The sequence below is a fragment of the Eublepharis macularius genome, chromosome 14 (assembly GCF_028583425.1).
Source record: "Eublepharis macularius isolate TG4126 chromosome 14, MPM_Emac_v1.0, whole genome shotgun sequence".
NCBI lineage: Eukaryota > Metazoa > Chordata > Lepidosauria > Squamata > Eublepharidae > Eublepharis > Eublepharis macularius.
The window spans coordinates 31,233,302-31,247,479 of record NC_072803.1 but is presented as its reverse complement, the minus strand read 5'-3'; the positions used below and the strand labels follow the sequence as shown (position 1 = coordinate 31,247,479).

The window sequence follows — 14,178 nt, the reverse complement described above, 5'->3', positions numbered from 1 at the left end:
GGCGGGTTAGTGGCGCGCTCGCCACGCGCAGAGCCAGACGCCGCTGGAAGAAGGAGCGTTTCCATGGGGGGTGGGGGGGGGGGTGGGGAGAGAACCGGCACGAGGGGCGAGAGGGGCGCGGCAGGGAGCAGCCGCCGCAAAAAGGGGCCCGGCCCAGAGTCGCAGCAGCAGCAGCAGCGGAGAGGAGAGGAGAGGAGAGAGGCCGCCCAGGCAAGCGCCGCAGCCCAGGCCCGCGCCCCGAAGGCTACTAGGGGAAAGCAACGGGCCGTTCTGGCGCTCGAAAGCCGCCGCTCCAGGCGACTTCCCGAGCCTCCCTGTTGGAAAGGGGATGGGCCGGGCAAGTCTGCCGGCTTTTGGGGCTCCGCAGTGGAGCTGGCAAGCCACGCTCAACTTGCTCGACTAGCCAAACGCTGGTTTGGGCTCCCGAGAGGGCTCGGCCCATCAGAGCATGTCTAAGCGCCTGCTTTGTATTGTTGTAAACAACACCCCGTTGCCGTTCGACTGTTTCTTTCTCTCTCTGCTCATAAAGTGTTTCTGCTCTCTTCTTAGATTTCTCCTTTTCTCTCAGCCCCTTCCTTTGATGGCTGGCTACCTTTTCCGTGTAAGGGGCAAACTAGGCCCTAGGCTACTTTCACACATGTTGGATAATGCACTTTAGCGATCATTTGCAACTTGGTTTTCCTGTGTGAAACAGCGAAATCCGCTTGCAAACAGTTGCTAAAGTGCATTGAAAATGCATTAGCCAACGTGTGTGAAAGCAGCCTCTGGGAGAAACGCTGTGCCATTCACCTCTTTTTGCTATATCCATCCAACAGGCGTTGGTCTTTATGGCAGCCACCTTACATTGTCGCAATAAAGCTGGTTTCTGTTGCCAGCTGCATGAAAGCATCTTCAGTAAGCATTATATTGTGAAGAAGCACGTTAAACACACATGAGAGCCCACTGTAGTGACTGGGTGTATATCTGGCACTCCGTTTTCAGACACAGCTCTCATTATTGTAGGAGACACCATCCATAAGGGATGGAACAAAGAAAAGATCTCGTGGTGTCATGACCCCCAAACCAATTCAGTGTTCCCATAAGCAGATTACAAGAGGCTTCTATTTGCAAGTTGGAGAATCACTATGCAAAGTGATTCTCAGAGGGTGGGTGGAGTTCTTGGGCACACAGTAATAGAAGGGCAGTTTTAAAAAGAAGCAAACAGGTAGGAAAACCAGGCTACAAAGATCTGGAGCACACAGGCAGATTAAAAGAGCAGGAACCCGGTGAGCTGAACATCCTAGGATGTATATGAAGCGCAATGAGGGCAGAAAACAAGCATTCTGGGAGGGCACGATTAGAAACTGGAGAGCAGTTTATGCAAAGGCAAACCTAAGCCAGATGTTAGAAAGTGGAGGGAACCCCTACCAAAAAGATATTTGAGGCAATGAAGAAACTCTGCAGATAGATCGAACTCCCTGCAGGAGCTTAGCTCAGCTTAACGTACAAGCATTGCACAAAAGGATCAACAGAGAATGAGCACCTGAGCAGGCAGACTGACATGGATAAGGAGAGAAGCAGGAACTGAACAAGGTGGGGCATGGGGTGCTCCCAGTATCTGTATTAGGTCAGGTTGAAGATCAAGATCTGGAAGGAGTAACTTGCAGGAGGTTGCACAGAGGTGATGAAATTGACCCGAGGGAGAAGGTGGGGAAGCACAGATCTGATTGGCAAAGAGCAGACTGGCGGTGCTGGTTTATCCAACGGGGCAGGGGGTGGGGGGAGAGAAGGCAGTCAAAAGAAAAACAAGGAAGAGGACTCATCTCAACTAACTTTCTCTGTGGAGCAGGAGACGAGCCCAGTGAATGGGACTGCCATGCAATAAGACTCCTGTAGGTCTACTTAATAATTCCGTAAGTCTAAAAGCAATCCAAAGTTCAAATAACTGGTTCAATGGTGTTGTGGGTCAAATAGTACGCCCCCTGCTTGAATCAGGAGCAAGCTGCAGCCCTACTACCTCTGAAATAAAATCCCATCCAGAATCCAGAGGCAGTGTGTTTTTACATGGGGAGGGTGTAGTAACATAGTAAATGCCTACCACACTCATACAACATCAACTTTCCTATCCTTTCCTGCCCCCCACTAGTCTTTATTGTATGCCCACACATCTAAATTTAGATTGTAAACTCCTCAATGAAGGGACTTATCATTTTCCTAATTCAAAGATGATACTTGGCAAAACACTACATACATTGATGGCATAGGAAAAATAACCCTTAGCAACAAGATTGTTTTGACCATATGATGACATCTGACTCCAACATTGTGTCCTCCAAGAAAGATCAGTACCACTTCCTTTTCAGTGACCTATAGGGTATCAGTGTAGGCCTGGGACAGACCCAGGTTAAAAACCCTGCTCCATTCACTGAGCAACTTCAGTTCACTAGGTCACCTTGAGACTTTTGGCCTGATCTACCTCATAGGGTTGTTGTGAGGATAAAATAGAAGAGGGGGAAAGCCATGAGCTCCTTGGAAGAATGGCCAGATACAAATGTAATGGATGATAGATTCCTGCAAAATACTTTCCCACTTTGAAGTATTCCCATATGCAGCACATTTTCAGTATCTAATACCTCAGTGAAAGTGGGTGCCACAGTTATATATGTCCCTGTTTTGTTTCCTGTATGTTTATGAAATGATTTGGTACAGTGCCTTCCAAAATATCTTGAGAAGTTAATTCAAATGGGCTTGGATGTAAGATTGGTCACATGGTGCAAGAAAGTGCTAGGGGTGCAGACACAAAGGGTAATGCTATATGGCATTGCGCGATGACAGGGAGGTGTCCAGAAGGGATCTGCAGGGATAAGCGCTAGGGCCTGCTTTATTTATTAGCAATCTGGACAAGCAGGTAAACAGCATGGTAATTACATTTACAGATGATGCTAAACTGGGAGGTATTACTAACATCAGTGAGGACAAAGGATTAACGTAAAAGGATCGAGAGAGTTTAGAAACTAAGATAGCACCAGGCAGGAGAAACTGCAGCAATGAATAATTTAAGAGACATGATTTTGGAACAAAACTAATACTTGAGGGAAAGACACTTGCAAATTAGGGATGAAGGGAAAGAGAAAGAGAGAAAGCAGGTATAATCTCAAAGTACGAGTGGACAGTTGAAAAGATATGAATTTGCAATATGACTGTGAAAAATGAGGACATGAAGACTATTAGACATGCATTGAAGCCCAAAGGTAGCAGTTGAAAGCCAGATAATTTCTGCTCAGAACTCCAGCTAAGAAAGGCAGCTCCTTACTGCCTGCCTGCTTCTCCCGAGACAGTACAACAAACATTCCATTCCTGTCTATTTTAATCTCTGCCAGGAGACAATACTTACCACTTTGCCCAACCCCTTTCCCTTCTGGCATTCTTTCAGAATGAAGGCCTTCAACAAGGAAAACAGAAGTTCAAGAATGGCAAGTGGATGGAAGATATAAACCTATACTTGACAAAGTTCAAAACACAACACTTTCAACCAAAACTTTGGGGCAGTTATCATCCAAAATCAGCCCAGTAAAGGCCTAATAATTAAGCCCTCTATGCTCCACTCATTAAAGGGGAAAACACCTTTAATTACAAAGAGAGTATTTTGCAAGGAATTTAATAACCATGGCCAATGGAACTATTTAGGTAAACTCTCAGGAAAAATGGGATCTGCCCAGTTGCTACAGAAACTCTCCTAGAGGATCAGCCTTTTGTGAGACACTAATGGAAAGAGCCCTCCCAGTTAAAATATTTGAAGATGGTGGATCTTATGCACAAAACTAAGCTGAGATGTGGAATTGGTGTAGCACAGTAGCTAAGACTATGATTGGGGTCTGCCACAAACTCACTTAAGTGGCTGTCTGGTGAGCTCAAAAGCTTGCAGAGTGTTTTGTGTTAATTTGATTGATCCTAATAAAAGATACCACATGGATTTTATTCTTGTCATAGGCAAGCCACAGTTTCTTTGCCACGTGCCCCCCCTCCTCCAAGCATATAGGGACAATGGTACTGTCTTATCTTACAGGGCTGTTATAAGGATGACTATGAGATTGTATGTAAAGTACTCTGAACACTGAAAGTGCCATATAAATTATTATTATTAAGGCATTCATTCCCCAGTTTTGATGAGAGCCTCTTATTTGAGCTCACACAAGTGATTGCTTTCTTGGTAACCAAAATTGCCATCTGTCAAAAGGGGCGGTTTTCTCCCAGGAGTGTGTAGTCTATGCAATTTGTGACTCACCAAGCTGAAGGAACACTGCCCACCAGCTATGCCCACCAGGGGTCCAATAAGCCTCTTCCCCCATTCCCCCCCTTTTGCTGCCTATCAAGGACTGTACAAACAGAGCGGTTGTCAAGTATCTTTCAAATCGCAGCGCGTGGCTGATGTGCAGCATTCAGCTTGTTGGGATCACTAGTTGGCTTGGCCCTCCTGTAGACAAACCTAATAAAAGAGACCAAGGGGATTATAATTTAAATGGGAGGAATGTATTCAAGAGATTCTGATGAAGCATGATAAGAACATGTAGATCCAGAGAAAAGTCTTATTTCTCTTTTCAGTGGAGATAGATCAAGATGGGTAGCTGTTAGTCTGTCTGTAACCGTAGAAAACAGCAAGAGTCCCATAGCTCCTATAAGACTAACAAAATTTGTGATAGGGTATGAGCTTTTGCAAGTCACAACTCACTTTTTCAGATACTACAAAAGCTCATACCCTACCACAAATGTTGTTAGTCTTATAGGAGCTATAGGACTCTTGCTCTTTTCTCTTTTCAGTGTGGATGATGTAAAAAAAGTACTCTCAAAGGAGAAAAACATGTCTGATTTGGTTTTGGCAGACAAATGATTTTGTAAATAGAATGCCTGGGTTTGTTTGTTTAAGCCATATTTCTTTTTTAAAAAGATCCCTTTTCTTGAAAGGCACTGCTTCTTAGAAGAAAATGGATGCTACCATGTAAAATAGATGGCACTACTCTGTTCCCCAGCACATTGACTGAAACACTGACCAAGCAGCCCTTTGTTCCTGCTAGCACAAATCTGCAAGATCTGAAGGACTGAAGAATCACCCATTTGGCCTGCCTGAAGTTGAAACCCTTTTAAGAATCAACTTTCTTCTTCTGGAGCAGCCAGGAAATCCCATCCCACTCTTGGTTAAAACAGAAAGGAATATTGTTTTATGATTGAATCCTATAAGTCACCTTGGGAGTTGGAAAGAAGATTCAAAAGCACCAAGGATAAATTAAAACACTCCTGTAGGTGTGCAAACACACAGAGAAACTTGTTTTATAGCCAACTGTACTCAAACACCTTCTATTTTCCTTCACATTGAGGGCCAACTCTGACAAACCATCCAAGTAATTTTCTACTGCTCTTAAAGTGTTACCCCCCCTCAAAAAAAAGAAAAGAAAAGCAAACCCATGCGTATAAGTGCGTCTAAATGTTCCAAAATTGAGGCCTGTACGCATTTTTTAAAAACCCTAACCCAAACACTTCAGTATTGCACACAACTGGCTCTAATGTATTCCTGCCTTGAAACAGTGGTCGAACACACAAAAGGTCCCAGGGTCCAGTTAAAAATGTCCCAAGTAGCAGGGCTAGGAGAACAACCTGCCATGGAGACCCTGGACAGCCACTGCCAGTCAACAAACAATACTGGGCTGGCAGTACCAGTGGGCTTATTCACTAAAAGGTAAGCTTCGTAGGCTTTCATCGGACAAGAACAGCTAATTGTTTCAAAATATAAACAGTAGATCCCCTAAGACCAAAAGGAAGCATTGAGTGGGCACTCAAATCCTGCCAGTGATGGGAGTGGGTGGCTTTCAAAGTGACTGTGGGCAGATGAAAGGATTTGTTTCACTTTGAAATGAATTGCTGAATCTTTGGTAAGGCAGAGAAGGAGACTTAGTCATTCCGTTTGCGATTGCCGAACTACGCCATCGGTCAGTTTAAACAATCAGCCAAATCATGATGGAAAGCTTTCCCTGATCTCTAACATTTCAGTGAGGAAGTGGGAGTACTTCTTGTATGGATGCTCCTTACGGGAGGGGGGAAAGCCCTCCTTCCTGCAGAAGAGAATACTAGCATGTAAGAGAAAGCTAGGCCAAACCATTCCTCTAGTCATACTAGTTTTCTTTGTACAAGGGGGTGGGAAGACAGAAACATTCAAACATGGAACTCTCCTACTGCTGCACTGAAGTTGTGTGCTCTAATAAAAAGATTACCTCATGATTCTCGTGCTTATTGAAACTGGCCCAAATTCTGTCCAAAATAGGCACATTTCAAACACATGGTAAATCTTTATGATCCACAAACCAGAATGACATTATCCCCTTTCAGTGAAACAAACTTGAGAACCAACTGCTCCAAACTTCTCAGTTTGTAGCCCGGGCAGTCTACAAACATCAGCTGAATTTGTAGGCCTCGGGGCTTGCATTAGCTTCCAAAATGACTGGAAAGGTAAGAGGGACAAACATAACCCAATACCAGCAAGAAAACAGAAATAGCAACACTGGTGATGATGGCAAGAGGCAGACCACCAAATAATGTTCTTTTCTGTAGTCTCTTCCACTGAAACATCTCATAGCATTTTCTAAACATTGATGGAAAGACGAGTCATAGTTACTTGGACATAAACGTGGAATATATCTTTCATATGATCATCAATTTTCTGATGACCACATTTTTTCCCAGTGACTGCTGCCATTTCCCAAAACTGTGTACGGATATTTTCAATCCTGCCGCATGGCTATCAGGATAGTAATATTTTGTGCTTTTCTTGATATGAGGTAATGAGATTTGGGGAGGGAAACTGATTCCAGAGGGCAGCTGTGTTAGTTGTATGTCAGCGATACCAGCACAAGGAGTTATGTAGCACTTTAAATACAAATAGATTTGCTGAGCTTTTGTGGGATGGAGCCCATATTGTCAGATGCATGAAGTAAACTTTCAGAGAGCAAATACAGATAGATATGAGACAGAGAGAGATTGTTGACAGTGGGTTAAATGTCACAATCACATGCATTAAACAGCCTTTTGACCAACTGTTCATAATATGTGCATGTGTGTACAGACTGAGAAACTGCTTCATGTAACTGTAGAAATGGACTCTAACCCATTAAAAGCTTAAGAAATCAAACTGAAATCTTTAAGCTGCAACAAGACCTCATTTTGTTTGACTATTAAACAGCCTTGCTATGATTACCTACCTTCACCTAAACCACTGCAAATGAGTAATTTAAATGTTTCCCTTAGAGAGTAATGTCATACAGTTTTTGTGGCCTTGTCTAATTGATTTCAAAAATAAAATGGAAGTTGGAAAGATGTTTTCACTTGCGATGCTTTATGATCACAGTCTTTGTGCCAAGGCACTTACAATCTTAAGAGAGATCGCAACTGCTGACAAATAGTATGCCCCAAACTGTGCATTTTAGATTGGAGAAGATCTCATAGCAAGTAATGTAAACAATACCCAAGTTGCTATAAGATGGTATCTAAAGGGCAGGCAATGGGCTGAAAATTGGGTCCAATCCCAAACAAAAAATTACTTGGGAAGTAAGTCTCCTTTATTTCAAGGAAGCTTAACTCCAAATAGATGAGCTTGGCTACAGTCTTAAACACACTTACAATGAAGTGAGTCCCATTCAACTTAGTGGGATTTACTTCTGAGTATACATACTTAGGATTGCACTTGCAGCCCTAATTCATGATCTCTGTCATTTTTGTCACTTCTGCAGTATCATAGAAGTGACAGAGAAAGAGCACTTGGCATAAGAACAAGAAGAATTCAAAGTCACCACCACCTCAAAAACACTGCCATTATTCTGGCCCCTGCATTATTCTGGACCCAGAAAGGAACACAACTTGTATAAAAGACACACACACTTTCTAAACGGTGCCAGAAAGGAGAAAGCACATAGGAACAGTTCCCAGAGAATTCATCATGCCTAACAATCCCATTTTAAGCAATTCCTTTCCTTTACATATGAAATATTTTAAAACTAGATTAATAACATGTAATATACACACACAATTAAATTTTAAAAGGAAAAAAATAAAGATATTTACTACAAGGATTTGATTGTCAGCAAACACAATATCTTTACTGCATTAGCATTTGCTCACAGTGCAAATGGTACAACAAGACATCAGTTCAAAATTTCTGATTTTTCCCCTTTAAAATGCTGTATGCATTAACTATCATATTTGCATTACAACGTGACAAATGAGCAAATGAAATGTGTGTGAAAATTATCACTTTCTTTTTCACAATATCAAGCATTTTAACCTTAGTATAAGGTACTATAAATCCAAGAAATAAAAACATCCACAAAATATATTACATCTGGTTTGTCTTTTTTCTAAGTACTCAACTTTATACAAAAGTCTTTCAAAAAATATCATTCCCTTAGATTTTTTGTAGTTAAACCTGATTTTTGTTTCTTTCAGTTCACATAAATTAGACTGCAGTTTTTTCTCTCTGAGAATTTTTTTGTTTTAATTTTTTTAAAACATGCAGACATCAAACCTGGATAAAACACAACCTTTTGGCAACAAAGTTTTTTTTAATCATCATCATTTTACTTAAATATCTGAGCATTTTATTAAAACCAAAAAAAATCAAAAAGAAAAGAAAAACAAAGCAAGACATGCAAATGACATGCACGTACCAGGAGAAGAAAAGGAAAAGGGCAAATTGCTTTCTCTCTCCCCCTCAGTTTTAAGTGACCCCCAAATAAAACAAACAAAAAATCACATTATAAAAAGTACTCAGTAAAACACTGTTTTCTGCATTTCTGGAAAGAATTGCTCTTGTGCTAAAAAATAAACCACCCCAGCCAGACTGATGCCCAGTAGCCCTCTTTCCCAAAATTACATTCCCAGGGTGAGCTAGAATGACCTGGAAATTGCAAACCCACATTCCATTCACTTTTTAAAAAATGGTATTTTCAATACTTAAATAGTTCATTTGAATTTGACACGCACACGGGCGCGCACACACACACACACACACAGTGCTTTTAAAAGAACAGGGAGGGGGCAAGGGGTGCATAAAGTGACCCTTTGAACAGACACCCTGTAAACTCTACAGCCACTTCCATCCCCCAACAGTATCCCAGCCTCAAGAAGAAAAATGCCTATAGGAAGCAAAAGTACATTCAAGTCAGATGGAAGGAGGCAGCCCAGCCCCTTCACCCCCATTTCCTGGTGGGGCTCAGCCCAGTCAGTACATTCCAAACTGCCCAACAGGAGGTGGGCTGGGGGTGACAAATCAAAGAGAGAGGGATTACAAGGAGGTTATTCTGTCCCCCCTCCTCCTTTGGAGGAAATAACCTTTAGGAATGTCTGTACCCCCAGTTCCTAATCCTTTCTCTTTAACTCTATCCCCTCCCTAAACAAACAGACAAAATTAAAGCTGTAATACCCCCCTCCATACACACACACACCCCATTTCCTCACTCTTGTCTATTGGACCAAGAGTGACTGGAAGGACCCTGCTTTTTGAAGACCATTCCTTCCCTGCCCTTGACAGGGCAAGGTGGGCATAAGAGGTGAATTGGCACGGGCAGACTGGCCTAAATTGGGGGGGAAGATGGTTTGTGATGGGGATCGGAGGACCCTTTGGAGGAAGCCGGGGCAAAAGGAGGACCCAGGAGAAAGGAAGGGGCTCAGCTGTAGAGAGAAAAACCCACTCGATGTGCGAAGCCAGGAGCAGCCGATGCCAAGCTACGGGTCTTTTCTTGCAGCGAATGAGAAGGGGCGGGGGAGAAGGAGCTCGGGAGCGGGGGTCGAAAAGACAGAAGCAGCGGCAGCAGCGAGGCGCGGGGGGGGGCGCGGGGGGGGAGTTCCTAGAAGGCGCCTCCCCTGGGATGGAAGGCCACGCTTGTTTCCTGCAGCCCCCCTCCCCGGGCAGGGCAGGGCAGGGGCACTCCTGAGCGTTTCTTTCTGCGGTCCACTTCTGGGGGGGGCGGTGGGGAGAGGGCCTCCTCGAAGTCACCGACACACACATAGGCAGGCAGGCAGGCACGCACGCACACACACGCGGTCTCCACGGGCAGCAAGCACTGCGCTTTGGTGCCCCCCTCCAGGGAGGGAGTCAAGGAGGAAGATGGGGGCGGGCGGCGGCTCAGACGTGCCATCCGGAGCCGCCCGGCGCCCCCCAGCACAAGGGCTCCTCCGGGGGCAGCGGCTGCCCGGCGCCGCCCGGCTCTGCCCCGCGAAGGCGCCGCCGGGGGTCGGGGCGCTGGGGCGGGCAGGCTCCGCGCCAGGCGGCCGCGCCCGGGAGGCCCGTCCAGCGTCACGCGCAGGTGGTGACGGCGGGGGCCAGCGAGACGGGCGGCGAGGCGTTGGGCGCGCCGGCGGGGCCGGCCTTGTCGGCCTTCTTCTCCTTCTGCTTGAGGTGGATCTTGGCGTGGCGCTTGCGCTCGTCGGAGCGCGCGAACTTGCGGCCGCAGAACTCGCAGGCGAAGGGCTTCTCGCCCGTGTGCGTGCGGATGTGGGTGGTGAGGTGGTCGCTGCGGCTGAAGCTGCGCATGCAGATACGGCACTGGAAGGGCTTGTGGCCCGTGTGGATGCGCAGGTGCCGCGTCAGCTCGTCGGAGCGCGAGAAGCGCCGGTCGCAGCCCTCGGCCGGGCAGGCGTGCGGCCGCTCGTGCAGCGGCGTCTTGCTGGGCCGGTTGGGGTACTTGCGCGGCCGGATGGGCTTGAGGGTGAGCGGCGGCTGGTGCGGCTGCTGCGGGAGGCCGCCGAAGCCCGGGTGGATCTGCTTGTCCTTGAAGGCTTTGATGGTCTCCAGGGGCGTGATGGGCGGCGGGTTGACCCGGATGGGGTCCAGGTTCTGGAAGGGTTTGTGCTCGGGGAGGCCGCCCAGCTCGTTGGGGTGGTGGTAGAGGTTGTAGTCCGGGATCATGGGGAAGAGGTTGCCGCCGTCGAGGCCGCCCGCCGGCTTGCCCCCTGCCTGGTAGTCCTGCGGGGAGTAGGGCAGGCCGGCGTTGCCCTGCGGGTCGTGGAAGGGCTCGCCCGGGTAAAGGTCACTGCAGGCGGAGTAGGGGGGCAGCGCCGGGTACATGCCCTCCACCTCGGCCTGGCTCTGCACCTGCACCATGCTGCCGGAGGAGGCCTGCGTGCTGCCGGCGAGGGCGCTGGAGGACGGCGGCACCCCCAGGATGCCCGCGCTCATCAGGCTGATGATGTTGTCCTGGCACCAGTTGGACGGCGAGTCGAAGGCGAACTTGCCCAGGTAGGTCACCGTCTTGTTGCCCCCGGGGGCCGGCTGGAAGGAGCCCGAGTACGACGACAGGTCCTGGCTGGGCTTGTCGTTGGCTAAGCCAATATCCATAACATTATCTGAGGAGGGGAGACGGGAGAGGGAGGAAAGAAAGCAGAGAGCGGGTGAGCCGGAGAACGGGCGAGAGGCGAAGGAGCCCGGTTGAGGCCCAGGGGACCGGGACCGGGGACGCGCTGGAAGCCCTGGACTCCCGCCACGGAGTAGCCGTTGGCGAGGCGGCACTAGCTCCACACCAACGCCTTGTAGACGCGCAGGCACATGGACTTGCACACGACAGCGACGGTCAGACTCGGGGAACGGGGCCACAACTCCTGGCGAAGGATTTGGGTTTCACTTGCTCGTGGATGAACAGAAAATCTGCGCTGGGGAAGCCCCCCCCCCTCCCCCAGCACAGTAAATGGGAACTGAGACACTAACTTCCGAGGAGTCTGGAGCGCCCTGCCCTCGGAGTCCACAAATGTGCGCGCACACAAGACATATATGTAGGCATGGGCAGAGGTGTGCAGCTGCATGCATGGTACACCGACCTGTCTACACTCTTACACAGAAGCACAGCGGTAAAAGCTGCCACACTTGTCTTGGTACAAAAAGACACGTATGTACAACACACACGCACACACACTATCTTGGAAACAGGCTCGCAGTCAAAGGGGCCAAGATCCACAGGCGACAGCAGCATTCCCATCCCAGCAGCCACGTCTTCGGCACATGGAGCCTGGAAAAGGCTAGAGCCGCCCGGCTGCACCGCCAGGCGCAGCCACTCGCCGAGCCCCAGTTTGCCTGCGGACTAGAGCCGCCGCGACGGACACGCAGGGCGAGAGCCACACGGTCCGGCACAAAAAGCCCAGGAGGGGGACGGGGAGGGGAGGGGGATCGGGAGGAAGCAGGTACCTGAAGTTTCAGGTAGGCTTGGGCCGCCGAGAGCGAACCGGTCTCTCTCTTTCTCTCTGGCTCTCTCTCTACTTGGCTCCAGGTGCCTTCCCACCCCACCGACACAGCCGGGGACTTCCAGCAGAGCTTTACAAACTTGCCGAGATTTCTGCGTCGAGCCCGGTTATGAAAAATATAAAGGGGAGGAGGGATCGAGGCGTTTAGATCTCGAGGAGCGGCGGCGCAGCCCGAGCAAGCCCGGAGCCGCCGCGGAGAAAAGACTGGGGAGGAGACACGGGTGGGTTGGTGGCGGCGAGGGAGGGTGCGGTGGGGGTGGGGCGAGGCAGAGCCGAACCGGGTCTGGACTCCGGCTTGGAGCCAAGGAGGCCCCTGAGCCGCCCCCCGCCCGCCATCGAGAAGGAACCAGGGCAACTCCAGCCGCGGCCGACTCCTCGAGGCTCAAGAGGGAGCGTCACCTGCCCGGCTGGCTTTCCCCACCCCAGCGCAGCCCCCTCGCCAGGGATCCTGCACTCCCGATCCTCCTCCCGCCCCCCCCCCCGCGCAAAACAGCACACTCCCCCTCTTCGTGTACACGCACACACTCCCACACCGTCCTCGTTCCGACATGATTGTGTGTGTGTGTAGATTAGTCATAAAACGCCAAAGCAGCCGGAGGGGTTGCCGGGCTGGGAACTGCGATCATGTGTGCCTAGCGCAACGATGGCAGCCTGTGCCACACACAAGCCACAGCACATGGAGAGAAACACGCAGGCAAACACACGGAGGCACAAGGACGGACGGACGCACACGCAGAGACACGGCCAGGAAGCGCCGGGAGAGAAGCCAGCCCCGTCCCCGCGCACAGCCAGGCCCAGCCCGGCCCCCCAAGCGGCGCTGCCAACGGCCCCTGCTGAGCCGCCCCCCGCCGCCCTTCTCCTCCCCAGCCTCTACCTGCTGCCCGATCCCTGCCGCTCACGCGCCTCTGGAGCCCCGCAGAGGGGCCAGGCGCGGCGGCTCCGGCTCCGGCACGCCGAGAGGGAGGCGAGCGGGCAGGAGGGAGGGGAAGCGAGGGGTGGGGTGGGGGCCGCGGCGCGGCAGGCTCGTCCCCAGCCCTCGCCCTCCCCGGGGAAGCTCCCTCGCCCACCCACCCCCAGCCTCTCCCCCCCACCCCTCCGTTCCTTCGTCCCCTCCCTCACCTGCCGCCATCTGGTTATTATAGTGAGGCACCGACGCCTCGCCGTTGCCCGAGAAGATGTTGAGAGAGTTGGGGATCTCCTCCGGGTACAAATTGTCAGGCAACTGGTTCATCAAAGTGTTCATGGTCCCCGGCAGCTTCTCCAAGAGTTTGCCTGTCATAGCACTGGCGGCGGCGGAAGAGGACGGCGACGGGAGGCTGCCGCCGCTGCTGCTGCCGCGGGTTCAAAGTGGCTCCGAGCTCCGTTCCCGACGAGGCGGCATCCGAATGGCAAATCCGTGCGACGGAGATCATGCGAGAGAAAAGTTGCGGCGGTGGGGGAGGGAGGAGGGGGAGGCGATGTGCGGACGCGGGGGGGGGGGGACGCGGGGCGGAGGAGGGGGCGCGCAATCCTCGGTGGATCCCTGGAGGTGTTTCCTGGAGGGGGAGGGGGCCCCGAGCTGCCTTGCAGATGTTGCGCCTGGAAGCGGGCGGGAGTCGTTCGATCCCTCCCCGCCTGCCGGCCCCCCTCCCCAACCTAGCTCCGCTTCTCCGCCTGCTTCGCTCTTCTCGCTCCTTACAGCAGCTTCGCTCACTGCAGCCCAAATGCTCAGCCAGGGAAATCCACCAGCCTATTTATGTGAGCGACGGGAAAGCTCCGTGACGTAGCTGCCCATATATGGACAGACAAAGCCGAGCCGCTGCCGAGACGTCACAATGGAAGCTCCTCACAATGGAACGTTTAGAAAGCAGGAAGCCAGCCGAGCGCCGCCGCTGCAGCCGCCGGCCCAGGCTGCTGCCGCGGAGCAGAGATGCAAATCGGGGACCA

General features: G+C 50.3%; 1 protein-coding gene across 2 annotated transcripts; it reads right to left on the bottom strand.

The window, feature by feature from the left end:
• Window positions 1-8,115: 8,115 nt before the first annotated feature.
• EGR3 (early growth response 3) lies at window positions 8,116-13,934 on the bottom strand. 2 transcript variants are annotated; one of them, XM_054997877.1, is made up of 2 exons: window positions 13,372-13,934; window positions 8,116-11,364 (listed from the first exon to the last, which is right to left on the bottom strand). In XM_054997877.1, the coding sequence occupies exons 1-2, from the start codon at window positions 13,529-13,531 to the stop codon at window positions 10,316-10,318; spliced, it is 1,209 nt and encodes a 402-aa protein (XP_054853852.1). In that variant the 5' UTR covers window positions 13,532-13,934; the 3' UTR covers window positions 8,116-10,315. The 2 variants fall into 2 exon arrangements, with proteins under 2 accessions (XP_054853852.1, XP_054853854.1); XM_054997879.1 differs by lacking the exon at window positions 13,372-13,934 and adding an exon at window positions 12,197-12,334.
• Window positions 13,935-14,178: the final 244 nt, after the last annotated feature.